The sequence below is a fragment of the Prionailurus viverrinus genome, chromosome C2 (assembly GCF_022837055.1).
Source record: "Prionailurus viverrinus isolate Anna chromosome C2, UM_Priviv_1.0, whole genome shotgun sequence".
Classification (NCBI taxonomy): domain Eukaryota; kingdom Metazoa; phylum Chordata; class Mammalia; order Carnivora; family Felidae; genus Prionailurus; species Prionailurus viverrinus.
Genome location: NC_062569.1, coordinates 89,309,818 through 89,325,267, shown reverse-complemented (window position 1 = coordinate 89,325,267; position 15,450 = coordinate 89,309,818). Strand labels below are relative to the sequence as shown.

The 15,450-nt window shown below is 37.4% G+C and overlaps 1 protein-coding gene across 2 annotated transcripts in view; it reads left to right on the top strand.

Moving 5' to 3' along the window:
- UMPS (uridine monophosphate synthetase) overlaps nucleotides 1–15,450 on the top strand; it is a 31,840-nt gene that overhangs the window by 249 nt on the left and 16,141 nt on the right. For both annotated transcript variants that reach the window (XR_007155514.1, XM_047874340.1), the window contains exons 2-5: nucleotides 8,621–8,774; nucleotides 10,556–11,233; nucleotides 13,391–13,566; nucleotides 15,209–15,323. Coding sequence is in view for 1 of the 2 variants with exons in the window: in XM_047874340.1 (XP_047730296.1) it covers nucleotides 8,621–8,774; nucleotides 10,556–11,233; nucleotides 13,391–13,566; nucleotides 15,209–15,323 (1,123 nt within the window). In the remaining variant the exon portion in view is untranslated. The remainder of the gene's footprint in view (nucleotides 1–8,620; nucleotides 8,775–10,555; nucleotides 11,234–13,390; nucleotides 13,567–15,208; nucleotides 15,324–15,450) is intronic.

Genomic DNA, 15,450 nt, shown 5'->3' with positions numbered 1-15,450 from the left:
GGGAAAGGGGAAGAACGGGGCTGGGTGGTCGGAATGGGGACCTGGAGGTGGAGAGGGTGAAGGAGTTGGACTGTGGATGAGAGCAAGAAAGCCGAACAGGCAGCCGACCCTACTTACTGTCGGCCTGGGGAGTCGATTTGAGAAGCCCAGAGGCCAGGCACTGTTAGGCTTTTGCGGAATGTTGATGCAAAATGAGCAAACCTTTCTTATTTTTTAAAGGAAAAGAGTTTTATTCGGACCCAAGTTAGCCGCTCTGTATACACAGTCTTCACAAAGAGAGAGCTCCAGGGCAGGAACATTTGGTGGTTTTTTCTTTTTTACATAAAGAGTTAGGAATTACCATCGCCAAAGGCATTTCAGAAAGTTACAGATTTTATCTTAGGTTTTTAGTGTGTAGAAGGTTGCATGACTTTAATCTTATAGGAACCTAGGAACCAGGGAGGTTTGTAAGCTTTTTTACCCCCCCCCCCCTCATGAAGCAGATGTACAAGGTGTGCTTTGGGCAGAAATAGAGCCCATGTGGTGAGGATTTGCTTCCCTGGGAGCCCAGAAGCAGGGCCTACAAACAGGAAAAATTGTTTCCTTTATTTTATCAGGATGTAGAATGCAGCCTGCTCCTTGACACGCTTGCTTTGACACGTGCTTTGCAAGAGAGTCAGGAAGCCCAATTTGGGGCACTGTCCATATGTAGCCCTGAGAAAACTAGATGTGGGGATAGAGGAAAAGATGGGTGGGGGAAGAATTTTTGGAAGGGCTTAAATATTTGGAAGGACTGTTGCTTAGAAAGGAGGATTTGATTTTGCACTTTGTGGCCAGGAGGGAGAATGAAGGCCAAAGGATGGCGTTTCGTGGAAGCACTTTTTTGGTCAGTATAAGGAAAAACTGTACAAATTAGAGGTTTCTAGCACAGTGCTTCTCAATCTCTGAGTATATTTGAATCACCTGGGAATTTTGTTAAACTGTGTAATCTGATTCAGTAGCTCTAAGGCAGGGCCTAAGGTTATGTCTTTCAAACAAGCTGTCGGCCAAAGCTACTGACCACACTGAGTAGAAGGGTTTGAATGTCCTGTCCGTTAGAGTTGCTACCAGCCTCATCTGAATACTGAACATTACGAATTTTAAAGTTGAAATAGTCACATGTGGCTAGTGTCCCATTGGACAGTGCAGATGTAGAACATTTCCGTCCTCACGGCAGTTCAGTCAAGAAGACACACATATTTCCTCCACTGCCTAAGGGTTTATTCTCATCCTTTGGGAACCCTATTTTGTGAGGTTATTTATTATACAAAGGATTGAAGCACTAGTTCAAGTGGGTTGGTCTATTCTCACCATCCAGAATCATACTGTGGTACATCTGTCTCAGTCCTGAGAAGGTAAATGACTAGGGAATCTTCTAATGAAAATTTGGCTTAGGTTTTATCAAGTCAATTAGTTGATGACTAAAAATTGCTTTTAGATACTAGATCTTAGTGTGCGTGTGTGATTTTTGGTAGTTAACTCAGGAATTGAAAACGTTGAGAAACCTGGCTGTAATGGAACTCCTTTCGTATCTACTTATTTATGCGAACAGTATGTCTCAATATTTATACCCCCCAAAAACCCGATTGAATTTACACTGAACTCTGACTTCCTGGTTGTAATACTTAGCATAAGTAAATACATAAACAGATGAGGGGGTACCATTCCTCTCACTAAGAGAAGTATTTCCAAAATAATTCATTCTTCTGCTTCTATCAAAATTTGCAAATTTTTATGTTTTAATTAATTTCATGTTTGTAGTAATTGTAATAATACATAACAGTTTTCAACACTTAAGAGATTTATGGTCATAGGAATTGTTTTAATTTACAGTTTTAAATTTGAATTTCTATACATTTTTGTCATGGAGAAATATGATAGAGTGATCACTAAAAGTTTTCCAAGTATAAACTTAATTACATTAGAATAAAATTCTGTGCATAGTGGAATGAAAAGGAGTTCCAAAAATGTAAAATTTTCCACCTTTCTTACTGCAGCATTTTCATATTTTTTAAAAAGATGTTCAGTATCAAATCACTACAGCATTTGCATCCTATTGTGTTCACTTTTAAAAGAGTGACATAACAGTTCTAGGAAAATGTAATTTTTTAGTACTCTAGAAATTATATCTTTTGCAACTTAAAAATATTCACGGAATTTTCAAATCTTTAGAAGTATAGGTGCAAAAAATTTTGAAGACCTGATCTAGTTCACTAAGCAATTCGTGAGTGATTGTTTGCTTTCCTTTTTTTAAAAAATAAGGTGGATGAGAGTGTGCATTCTAGCATTAAAATGCGATGATTTATGTGGCAAAGGATATTATAGTACTTCACACAATAGGCACTGTACTTATGAAACTTTTTCTTTTTTTAACATTTTGGTATGTAAGCTTCCTGGTTTTTTTTTTTTTTTTTTTTTTTTTTTTCAGTATTATTGACTATAAACTCTATGCTGTTCATTACATCTCTGTGACTTATTTATAACTGGAAGTTTTTATCATTTAATCCCCTTCATGTATTTCACCCGCTCCCCCCAACCCCTCCCAACTAATAACTGATAGTTACTTAGTTTGTTATCTGTGTCAATAATTGTTTGTTTTGTTTATTCATTTTGTTTTTTAGATTCCACATGTAGATGAAATCATATGGTATTGCTCTCTCTGTCTTGTTTAACTTAGCATAGTAAATACCGTCTAGGTCCATCCATGTTGTTGTAAATGGCAAGATTTCATTCTTTTTTTATGGTTGAACGATATTCCATTGTGTATATGTGTGTATTGTATATATATGTGTGTGTATACACATACACCACATCTTTATCCATTTATCTACTGATGGACACGAAGGCTGCTTCCACATCTTGGCTATTGTAAGTAATGCTGCGGTGAACATAGGGGTGCATGTATCTCTTCGAATTGAAGTTTTTGTTTTCTTCACATAATTACCTAAAAGCGGAATTGCTGGATCATATGATACTTCTATTTTTAATTTTTTAAGAATCCCCATACAGTTTTCCATACCGCCTGTACCATATCCTTAAGGACACTTGTTATTTCTTGTGTTTTTGATAACAGCCAACCTGACATGTATGAGGTGATACTTCATTGTAGTTTTCATTTGCCTTTCCCTCTTTTCATGTACCTGTTGGCCATCTGTATGTTTTTGGAAAAATGTCTTTTCAAGTTTGTGCCTCTTTAAAAAATGTTTTTATATTGTGTAAGTTCTTTATATATTTTGGACATTAACCCCATATTGGATATATGATTTGCAAATATCTTCTCACACTAAGTAGATTGCCTTTTCATTTTGTTGATAATTTCCTTCACTGCACAAAAGCTTTTTAGCTTGATGTAGTCCCATTTGCTTATTTTAGCTTTTCTCGGCCTTGGCCTGAGGAGGCTGGTCCGATTACTAGGGGCACCTGGGTGGCTCCGTTGCTTAAGTATCTGATTCTTGATATCTGCTCAGGTCATTATCTTGGGCTCTGCGCTTACAGTGCGGAGCCTGCTTGGGATTCTCTCTCTCTCTCTCTCTCTCTCTCTCTGTCTCTCTCTCTCTGTCTCTCTCTCTCTGTCTCTCTCTCTCTCTCTGTCTCTCTCTCTCTCTCTGTCTCTCTCTCTCTGTCTCTCTCCGTCTCTCTCCGTCCCTCTCTCCCTCTCTCCCTCTCCCCCCTCTTCCTCCCTCTCCCTCCCTGCTTCTCCCTCTGCCTCTCCCTCTGCCTCTCCCTCTCCCTCCATCTCCCTCTGCCTTCCTGTGTCTGCCCCTTTCCTGCTCACTCTCTCCCAAAATAAACAAACATTAAAATACATTAGTAAGGCCAGTGTTAAAGAGCTTAATTGATTTTGAAGTGTAATTGACATACATTATATTAGTTTCAGGTGTTACAGTTCAGGTGTTATATTAGTTCAGTATATTAGTTTCAGGTGGATATTTGCATGTATTGTTAAATGATCACAGTAAGCCTAATTAGTGTCTTTCACCACACATAATTTTATTCCTAATTGAAGTTGAAATATTAGATTAGTATCAGGTAAACAACATACTGATTCCACATTTAAATACATTATGAATAGCTTACCATGGTAAGTGTAGTTACCAACTGTTGCCTTACAAAATTAATGAAATATCATTTATTATATTCTCTATGCTGCACTTTACACCCCCATGACTTATTTATGTTCTAACTGGAAGTTTGTATCACTTAATTCCCTTCACCTGTTTTTCCCATAGCCCTATCCCCTTCTCTGCAACCAACAGTTCACATTCTATATTTATGAGTCTGTTTTGTTTTGCTTTTTAGATTCCATATATAAGTGAAATCATATGGGTTTTGTCTTTCTCTGTCTAGCTTCACTTTGCATAACACACTCTAGGTCCATCCATGTTATCACAGATGGCAAGATTTCATTCTTTTTTTTAGGGCTGAGTAATACTCTGTTGTGCATATATACAACATCTCTATCCATCTATCAGTGGACACTTAGGTTGCTTCTATATCTTATCTATTGTAAACAATGTTGGGGTGCATTTTCTTTTCAAATTAGTGTTTTCATTTTCTTCAGGTAAATACCCAGAAGTGGAATTACTGGATTGTATAGCATTTCTGTTTATAATTTTTTGATGAACTTCCATACTGTTTTCCGAGTGGTTGCCGCAGTTTACATTCCTACCAACATTGCATTGCACAGCATTGCACGACATTGCACGAGGGTTCCCTTTTTCTCCCCATTGTCTCCAGCTGCTGTTTTTTGTCTCTTTGATAGAGGCATTCTGACAGGTGTGAGGTGATCTTCTCATTGTGGTTTTGATTTGTATTTCCTTGATTAATGATGTTGAGGATCTTTTCACTTGGCCTATCAGCCATCTGTATGTCTTCCTTGAAGAAAGGTGTATTTGGGTCCCCTGCCCATTTTCTAATTGGATTGTTTGTTTTGTTGGTGTTGTGTTATAGGAGTTCTTTATACAGTTTGGATATTAACCCTTTATTGGATATATCACTTGCAGTTATCCTCTCTGATCAGTAGGTTTCCTTTTTGCTTTGTTGGTTTTCTTTGCTGTGCAAAAAGCTTTTTATTTAATGTATTCCCAATTGTTTATTTTTGTTTTTGTTGCCTTTGCCTGAAGAGACCGATCAAAAAAATATTGCATAAAAATTAAATCTTTAAAAAGAAAAAAAGGAGGGGGGTCCTGGCTTGCTCATTCCATAGAGCATGTGACTCTTGATCTTGAGTTTGAGCCCCATGTTGGGTGTACAAATTGCTTAAAATCTTAAAAAAAAAAAAAGACATTGCTAAAACTCTTGTCCAAGAGCTTATTGCCACTGTTTTGTTTTAGGAGTTTTATGGTTTCAGGTCTTACATTTAGGTCTTTAATTCATTTTGAGTTTATGTATGGTGTGAGAAAGCAGTCTAGTTTAGTTCTTTTGCCTGTAGCTGTCCAGTTTTCCCAACAGCATATATTGAAAAGACTGTCTCTTCTTTCCTCCTTTGTTGTAGATTAATTTATTCCTCCTTTGTTGTAGATTAATTGATCATATATGAGTGGGTTTATTTCCAGGCTCTCAGTTCCACTGATCTGTGTATCCACTTTTGGGCCAGTACCTTACTGTTTTGGTTACTTTAGCTTTGTAGGATAGTTTGAAGTCTGGGATTGTGATGTCTCTAGCTTTGTTCTCCTTTCTCAAGATTTCTCTGGCTATGTGGGAGTCTTTTGTGGTTCCATACATATTTTAGGATTATTTATTCTAGTTCTGTGAAAAATGCTGTTGGGATTTTGGTAGCGATTTCACTGAATCTACAGTTCCCTTTGAGGAGTATGGACCTTTTAGTAAGAATTAATATTGCTAATCCATGAACATAATATATCTTTTCATTTATTTGTGTCATCTTCAATTTCTTTTCATCAGTCTTACGGTTCAGTGTACACCTTTCACCTTCTTGGTTAAATTTATTCCTAGGTATTTAATTCTTTTTGATGCGATTGTAAGTGGGATTGTTTTCTTGATTTCTCTTGTGTATAGAAACACCACAGCTATCTATATATTGCTTTTGTATCCTTCAACTTTACTGAATTCACTTATTCTAATAGTTTTTTTGGTGGAATCCTTAGGTTTTTTTCCTTTTTTAAAAATTTTTAGTTGAAGTATGGTTGACATATTAGTTTCGGGTATACAGCATAGTGATTTGACAGTTATATGCATTGTGAAATGTACACCACAGTAAGTGTAGTTACCATCTGTCACTGCACAAAGTTCTTATGATATTATTCATTATATTCTCTGTGCTGTACTTTTCTTCCCAGTGACATTTATTTTAAACCCTCAATTCCCTTCAGCTATTTCTCCTACCCCCTCACCCCACTCTGCTCTGGTAACCACCAGTTATCTATATTTATGAGTCTTTTTCTTTTCTTTTTTTTTTTAATTGAAATATAGTTGTCACACAACTATAATTTCAGGTGTACACCACAGTGATTGAACAACTCTACTTTCTGCTGTGCTCACCACAAGTGTAGCTACCATCTGTCACTGTTCCCTACCTGTACCTTTAATTCCCATAATTTATTTCAGTCCATAACTGGAAACCTGTATTTCCCACCCCGCCCTTCACCCACTTTGCTCATCTCTCCGCCCTCCTCCCCTCTGGCAACAACCAGTTCCTTCTCTGTTTTTGTGGGTCTGTTTCTGCTTTTTTGTTCTTTTATTTTTTACATTCCACATATAAGTGAAATCCTATGGTATTTGTCTTTGACTTCATTTAGCATCATACCTTCTAGGTCCATCTGTATTATCATGAATGGCAAGATTTTATTCTTTTTTTATGTCTGAGTAATATTCCATGTGTATACCAAATCTTTATCCATTCATCTATTGATGGACACTTGGGCTGCTTCCATATCTTGGCTATTGTAAATAATGCTGCTGTAAATATAAGGATGCATATATCTTTTCAAATTAGCGTTTTGGTGTTTTTTTTTTTTAATACTCCAAAGTGAAATTGCTAGATCATATGGTAGTTTGTTTTTAATTTTTTGAGGAATGTCCATACTGTTTTCCATAGTGTTTGTACCAGTTTACGTTCCCACCACCAGGACATAAGGGTTCCCTTTTCTTCACATCCTTGCTGACACTTTTTATTCTTGTCCTTTTGGTGACAAGCCATTCTAACAGGTGTGAAGTGTACCTCACTGTGGTTTGGATTTGCGTTTCCTTGTGGCTTAGTAATGTTGAGCATCTTTTCATGTATGAGTTGGCCATTTGTGTTCTCTAGAGAGAAGTGTGTTTGAGTCCTCTGCCCGTGTTTTAATTGGATTGATTGTTTTTTGCTATTGAGGTATGTGATTTCTTTATATATTTTGGATATTAGCCCCATAGCAGATAAATGATCTGCAAATACTTTCTCCCATCTAGTAGGTTCTTCATTTTGTTGGTGGTTTCCTTTGCTGTGCAGAAGCTTTTTAGTTAGATGTAGTCCCACTTGTTTACTTTTGCTTTTGTTGCCTTTGCTTTTGGTGTCAAATCCAAAAAATCATTGCCAAGACCTATGTCAGGGAACTTACTGCCCATTTTTTTCTAGGAGTTTTTATGGTTTCAGGTCTTACATTCAAGTCTAATCCATTTTGTGTTATTTTTGTGTATGGTGTAAGATAGTGGTCCAGTTTCATTCTTTTGCGTGTGGCTGTCCAGCTTTCCCGACACCATTTTTTGAAGAGATTGTCCTTTTCCCATTGTATATTCTTGGCTCCTTTGCCATAAATTAATTGACCACATTTATTTCTGGGCTCTGTTCTGTTCCATTGATCTATGTGTCTGTTTTTATGCCAGTACCACATTCTTTATTACCCTAGCAGCTTTGTAGTATAGTCTGAAGTCAGGGAGTATGATGTTTTCAGCTTCATCTTTCTTAAGATTGCTTTGATTGTTTGGTGCTTTGGGGCTTCCATTCACATTTTAGTATCGTTCTATTTCTATAAAAAATGCCATTGGAATTTTAATAGGGATTGCATTATATCTGCTTTGGGTAGTATGGACATTGACAATTCATAAGTAAGGAATACTATTGCATTTATTTCTGTCTTCACTTTCTTGCACCACTGTCTTACAGTTTTCAGTTTACAGGTCTTTGATCTTGGTTAAATTTATTCCTGGGTATTTGATTCTTTTTGATGCAAATTAAACAGTATTGTTCTCTTAATTTCTTCTATGAAACTTTTCACTGAAGACTTCTTTCAGGCAGAAAATGTAGCTAGCAGGTTATAGAAAGGTTTAGATAATCAACTCATAATGGATTACTAAGGGAAACTGGGAGGACTGGGAACCCTTCTTGGTCTTTGGGGTCAACATCATAGCCTTCCCTAACACATACCATATTGCCCTCAGAGTAGACCCTGAGTCGTCTAGACAAGTGGGTTCATTCTTGTGTTTTCATATTTGTAAACTGGGATTTATAGAAAGGGTACCATTTAACAAAAAGGCATACATATTTTTCTGATCAAGTTTGAGGATATCCCCTATGGGGTTATTACTGTCTTTAATGTTCTGTTAACATGATTTATATACTATTCAAGATAACAATAATATATAGTTTGTGTTCATTTTCTTACAGGTTGCAGAAATTTTATTCCAAACTGCCCAAAATGCGGGAATCAATTTTGACACTGTGTGTGGAGTACCTTATACAGCTTTACCATTGGCTACAGTTATCTGTTCAACCAACCAAATTCCAATGCTTATTAGAAGGAAAGAATCAAAGGATTATGGTAAAATAAAAGTAGTATAAACTTTAAGTTGATATGTAACCTGATAATAGAATTTTTTCATCTTCTGGGCACTGATGTTTTACCAAAGTCACCTTGAATATTCTCCATATGAAGGTCCTTGAGAATTGGTTAGCTATTACTGTAAATCACCTTCCTTTCCTTTAGATTCTAGGGGTGAAATGTTTTGTATTGACTTAACAATTTAAAAAAAAAAAAATGCTTGTTTTGCCCCACATGTATGAAACCCAGCATTTTTAACCAGTCCTTCCCTTACCAGCAGAATGTTCTAAGAGATTGTACTTTCCTAATATGTTTGTTTATAATTTAAACTGCATAAAGAGAAATGCCACATAAAATTCTCTAAATGAAGATATTTTTTTCATGAGTCCTTGGCAGGAGGTTATCAGGTGTGTGTTTTATACATATGAGCTTGCTTTAAAAACAAAACAATCTAGGGATGCCTGGCTGGCTCATTTGGGAGAGCATGAGACTCCTGATCTTGTGGTCTTGAGTTTGAGCCCCATGTTGGGTATAGAGATTACCAAAGAAAATAAATCAATCTAAAAATATTGGAACTGACTTCATATTTTTTCTTATTTGATGACATTAAGGAATTAATAGGTCTTTTTGTTTTATGTTGGTGTGATAGTGTCTTTAATAGAGTCCTTACCTTTTACAAGCTGCGTTTTAAAATTTTTTATGATGAAAATCATATGATATCTGGAGTTTGCTTCTAAAAATTGTGGAGGGAGGGAAGGGGGGGTGGGGATGTAGCTGAAACAAGATTGACCATGAGTTAAGTGGCGAAGTATTTATGGGTGTTTGTTATACTTTTTTTCTAGTATTGTTTGAAATTCTCCATTTAAAAAAGCCTGTCTGTACGAGTCCTGCCCATTAGGAAACTGTTGTTTGTCTTTATTATGTTTTTAAAAATATTTCTTAGGATAAAATCAGCAATTGTTAAATATGTATATAAGTATCATAGGCTTATGTACTAGTCTAAGCTGATTCAGTTCAACTTGCTCTTTCAAGGGGAGGAAAGGAATGGGGAAGGGCAAGGACGGTACCTTTGATAAAGCTCAAACATTGGGCAAATTGCTCACCAATTCTTAGGTTTCAAAGTAAGACAAATTTGGTAGTGGAAACTATAAAATGAGTCTATAAAGTCTATAGCCTTAGATACTTAACATTTTGTAGATTATCTGAAAGTAGTCTATAGTAGGGGTTGGAGTGGGGAAGTACATTCACTCACATTGCATTGTATATTCGTAAAGTTGTAGTGATCTAAATGGTTGCTGAATATTTTTTTTCCTGAATTTATTTCCCAAAAGGCTAGTTAGTTGATCTTGAATAATGAACTTGTTTGTTGATGGAAGAAAAAGGAACGATTTCATTGATGGTACTGGGTTATTGTTTCATAACTTCTTGGTCTAGGTAGGTTATCTTGCATTAAGAAACCCCATATTTGAAATTTTGATCATGAACATGTTAAGTGGTGTTCTATTTACACTATAAAGTAATTTGCTAGTTTTACTGAAAATATTCTATATATGTAACTTTGGCAATTTTCAGATACAGGGACACTGAACAAAATGGTGTCATGGCTCATTGAAGGTTTGTCAGGAATAAAGTTAAAGTAGCTCTGAAGTAGATTATCAGAAAATAAGATTTAGATCATCCACCTCTTCGTAAATACATGCCAAATTTATAATGTAAGATACGTCTTGAGTTGGCTGAAATATATAATTTTAAATTGAAATAATTGTTTTTTTTTTTCCTAGGTACTAAGCGTCTTGTAGAAGGGGCTGTTAATCCAGGAGAAACCTGTTTGATCATTGAAGATGTCGTTACCAGTGGATCTAGTGTTCTGGAAACTGTTGAGGTTCTTCAGAAGGAGGGTTTGAAGGTCACCGATGCCATAGTGCTGCTGGACAGAGAGCAAGGAGGCAAAGACAAGTTGCAGGCACATGGGATCCATCTTCACTCAGTGTGTACATTGTCCAAAATGCTGGAGATTCTCGAGCGACAGAAAAAAATTGATGCTGAGATGGTCGAGAGAGTGAAGAGATTTATTCAGGAGAATGTTTTTGTAGCAGCTAGTCATAATGGTTCTCTCTGTTCTGTAAACAAAGCTCCCGCTCCCGGAGAACTCAGCTTTGGTGCACGTGCAGAGCTGCCCAGGGTCCACCCAGTTGCAGCGAAGCTTCTCAAGCTTATGCAAAAGAAAGAGACTAATCTGTGTCTGTCTGCAGATATTTCAGAGTCTAGAGAGCTGTTGCAGCTAGCTGATGCTTTAGGACCCAGCATCTGCATGCTCAAGACTCATGTAGATATTTTGAATGATTTTACTCTGGATGTGATGAAGGAGTTAACAACTCTGGCAAAACGCCACGAGTTCTTAATATTTGAAGACCGGAAGTTTGCAGATATAGGAAATACAGTAAAAAAACAGTATGAAGGTAAGTATTATTTAGGAATCTACAAAAATACAAATTTAGCTCCAACTGTCTGAAGAACTAAAGGAAATGCACTGGCTCACATCACAGAGTCCGGCCATAGAACAGTCTGTTAAGCGTGGTTAGATCTAGGAGCTCAAGTGCAAGTCTTTGGACTTGCCTTCTTGCCATTTTTTAGCTCTGCTTTCTTCTCTCTTGACTTCTTTCTCAGGTAGACAACACTCCTCATTCCTACCCCAAAGTAATCACTCAGGCCTGGGTTATAGAATACCTTTATTAGCTTGGTAATATTTGCCCCACTTCTGGTGATGTGAGGTTGTTAACTATAAATTTTTTGAACCAAAGTGTGGTCAAAGGTAGTTTCCCCATAGAAGATGGGTGTGCTGATGCCAGAAGAAGGGGCTGCAGGTCCTAGGCAGACAAAAATGATAGATGTTGGCCCTGGCAGAACACACCTAGTTCTAAATATTTGAAAAATGAAAATTGCAGGTATAGGAAACAATGAAATAGAAGTGTAAAGTTTTAACATTTGCCTCTGGCCAAAAAAAGATCTGTTGGTGTGCTTTTTTGGTTGTTAAATAGGAACTCAAAGCCAGGTATATTGGTTGAGAAAGAAAAACTATTTCTACCCATTATTTTATGCAAGTTTCTGTCATTGTATATGACAGCTTTTTTTTGCTTAAATAATAGCATAAAATGTCTATTAAAAGGTTAATGCTTATCAGCATCTTTAGAGATAACAGTTTTCCTTAAAGTAATAACATGTATGTGCTTAAGCTGTTTCTTCAGGATAGATTTATGTATGACTTTCTTCCTGTGCTTTAAGGTGTTCTACTGGGACGCCTGGGTGGCCCAGTCGGTTTAGCGTCCAAGTGTCCGACCTCAGCTCAGGTTATGATCTCCCGGTTCATGGGTTTGAGCCCTGCATCGGGCTGTGTGCTGACAGCTCAGAGCCTGGAGCCTGCTTTGGATTCTGTGTCTCCCTCTCTCTCTGCCCCTTCCCCACTCACACTCAGTGTGTCTCTCTCAAAAATAATAAACATTGAAAAAATTTAAAAGGGTGCCTGGGTGGCTCAGTGGGTTAAGTCTGACTGTTGATTTCACCTCAGGTCATGAGCTCAGTATTTGTGGTTGAGCCACACATCGGGCTCTCTGCTGACAGTGTGGAGCCTGCTTGGGATTCTTACTCTCCCTCTTAACCCCTCCCCACTTGTGCGCTTGTGTGCACATGCTCGCTCGCGCTCTCTCGCTCTCTGCCTCGTACATGTGTGAAATAGATAAACTTAAAAAAAAAAAGATATTCTATCATCACATTGCTTAGTTTTGACTAATGTAAGAGTTATACAAACTACACGTTTACATACTGTTTTTTCAGAAATCAATTAGGGGTATTGCTGTCAGTTTTTAAAATGAATACAATTGCCTGCTGAAATTAAGAGACCTAAGGAACAAGTAGAACTTTTGAGAGATAGTAAAGTTGCTGAGAGATTCCTGCAGAATGAAAATTTGTCATCTTCAGGGGAATTTCAGAATGTTGGTATCTTTGGCCTCAAATGCCCATCTTCACTGGAGTCCCATTTCTTTTTTCTTTTTAAGTTTATTTAGTGTGTGTGTGTGTGTGTGTGTGTGAGTGTGAGTGAGAGAGAGAGAGAGAGAGAGAGAGAGAGAGAGAGAGAAAGCGAGTGGGGGAGGGGCATACAATCCTAGGCAAGGTCTGCTCTGCCAGCACTGAGCTCAACGCAGGGGTCTATCTCACGAACCATGAGATCATGACCTGAGCCAAAATCACGCATTGGACGCTTAACTGTCTGAGCTGCCCAGGTGCCCCTGGAGTCCCATTTCTAATTACATAGGTTTTATTGGTGGTCAGAAGTCAGCCTGCAAGAAAAACCAGTCTTAATCAGTGTTATTGATAAACTAAGTGCAGAAATTGTAAGACATTTTTCTCATTATGATCTTTTAGCCAGCTACCAGGTGAATAGTTTTTCATAGATGGAACCATAGGTCCACTGATGAGCACTAAAATTTTTGAAGTGCTTCACTATGACATTAGCATGTTACTTTGAGATTATTTCTTACTGTAGTTGGTTGGGCAATAAGTTAGTGGTTTTTATTTGAAAACTTACTTTTTTTCTTTTTTCTTTTTTTTAACCTTCTTAGGTGGTATCTTTAAAATAGCTTCTTGGGCAGATCTGGTCAATGCTCACGTGGTGCCTGGTTCGGGGGTCGTGAGAGGCCTGAGAGAAGTAGGCCTGCCTTTGCACCGGGGGTGCCTGCTCATTGCAGAAATGAGCTCTGCTGGCTCCTTGGCTACAGGCAACTACACAACAGCAGCGGTAAGTGACAAAATGGCTGGGGTGACAGGGGGCCCAGGCTGTTGTGCTAGAAGTTACAGGGGAAGAAAACATCTGACATTTAAGATTTATGGAACCTCTGCCAAATTAAAAAAGAAAAAAAATCAAGTGTTGTTAGGGTGACAGTAATGCTAGGTGGCTAGAGTTTCCTGATAATAGCATTTTCTATCTTGTAGTGGACATTTAAGAGATATAAACACTGAAATATAAATATTTGGTTAAATATCTACCTATTCTTACTTGGTCTTTAAGATACAGTTGGTTTTTTTTTTTTTTTTCATTTTGCCATGAGTTGAAGTTGAAGGGCTTCTTGCCAGACTTGCAGTTTCTCAGAATCCCCTAAGTCCCACAGGGATGCATATTCTCATGACAGCAGCCCAGATGAAGTACTTTTATCTTTTTCAGGCTTTGCTATTGATTGGTTTTGGGTGGGAAAGCTGTAAATTAGAGTTCAGACATACTGTTTACTCCAGTAACTACCCCATTTTTGAAAGTTCTTATAACACTACATGTTAATACCCAACCCCTACACCTACACACCAGAATGAAATTGAATGGATAATTATTTAGTTAAAAAGTTTCTTTACAGGGGCACCTGGGTAGCTCAGTCAGTTAAGTGTCTGGCTTTGGCTCAGATCACGATCTCCCATTCCTTGAGTTCGAGTCCCGCGTCAGGCTCTGTGCTGACAGCTTAGAGCCTGGAGCCTGCTTCAGATTCTGCATGTCCCTCTCTCTCTGTTTCTCCCTGCTTGTGCTCCGTCTCTCTCTCTCTCTCTCAAAAAATAAGTAATCATTAAAAAAAACAAACTTCCTTTATAGATATGTTAAAGACTATTACTTTTAAAAGTAATAAAATTTTAGTAAAATGTTAATTTTTAAGCGGGAATTTATTATATTATTTCAAAGACTGGAACTCTGAAGAAATCACATGGCCCTCGGGCCAGGTTTTAACCTCACCCCTATATTGAACATAAATGTGATTTCCCAGATCTCATAGCGGAGGGTCCATGAATCAGTTCTAATATTTGGCACTGGGGTTCTGGGTCTGCCTCAAGTACAAGACATGGCTTGATGGGTGAGAATACTTGGTGGCACGAATGGAACAGTATGAGCCTCATGGAAGAGCCTTCTATAAATGTGAGGAAATGCTATAGAAATTGTGGAGACCAGTTATTGGCAAACGTAGATGAGATTTCTTTAGCCCTTGACAATATGATAGGTATCTGGATATGGAGTAGTACCCTGTGTGGGTAGGAGTTAGTCTTCAATTTGGTTTCGTATCATCATAAATGTATTCTAGAGTACTTTCCACATACCCTTTTTAGAAGTAGGTGGGTTCTCAAGCATGATCATGCAGCATCTCAATTTTAGATGCACATGGTATAGGATTCTATAATGTTTTTAAGGTATGATTAATTGGGAGAAAGGGTTATCTCAGGGTCTTATTAGATAAAATATATAGAGTCATAAATTGTTTTAGATATAATGAGTTTAATATCAGGTGAGATAAGACATATATAAAGTAGAAGTTTCTTATTAGTTAATAGAATCAAGTTTTTACTTGTAGAGCTGTTACTCTGTGTAATTAACTACTTTCTTGTAATCTATATTACGTTCCTTATAGGTTAAAATGGCTGAAGAGCATTCTGAGTTTGTGGTTGGTTTTATCTCTGGCTCCCGAGTAAGCATGAAACCAGAATTTCTTCACTTGACTCCAGGAGTTCAGTTAGAAGCAGGAGGTAAATCTGTTTATTGGTCACGGTTTTTCCAAAATGCTTCTTTACTCACAATAAAATTTTGTTATTACAAAGTTACTAAAGAGAAAGCTTGTTCGCCCAGAACAGTAACGAATGAGCCCTTTGGCTT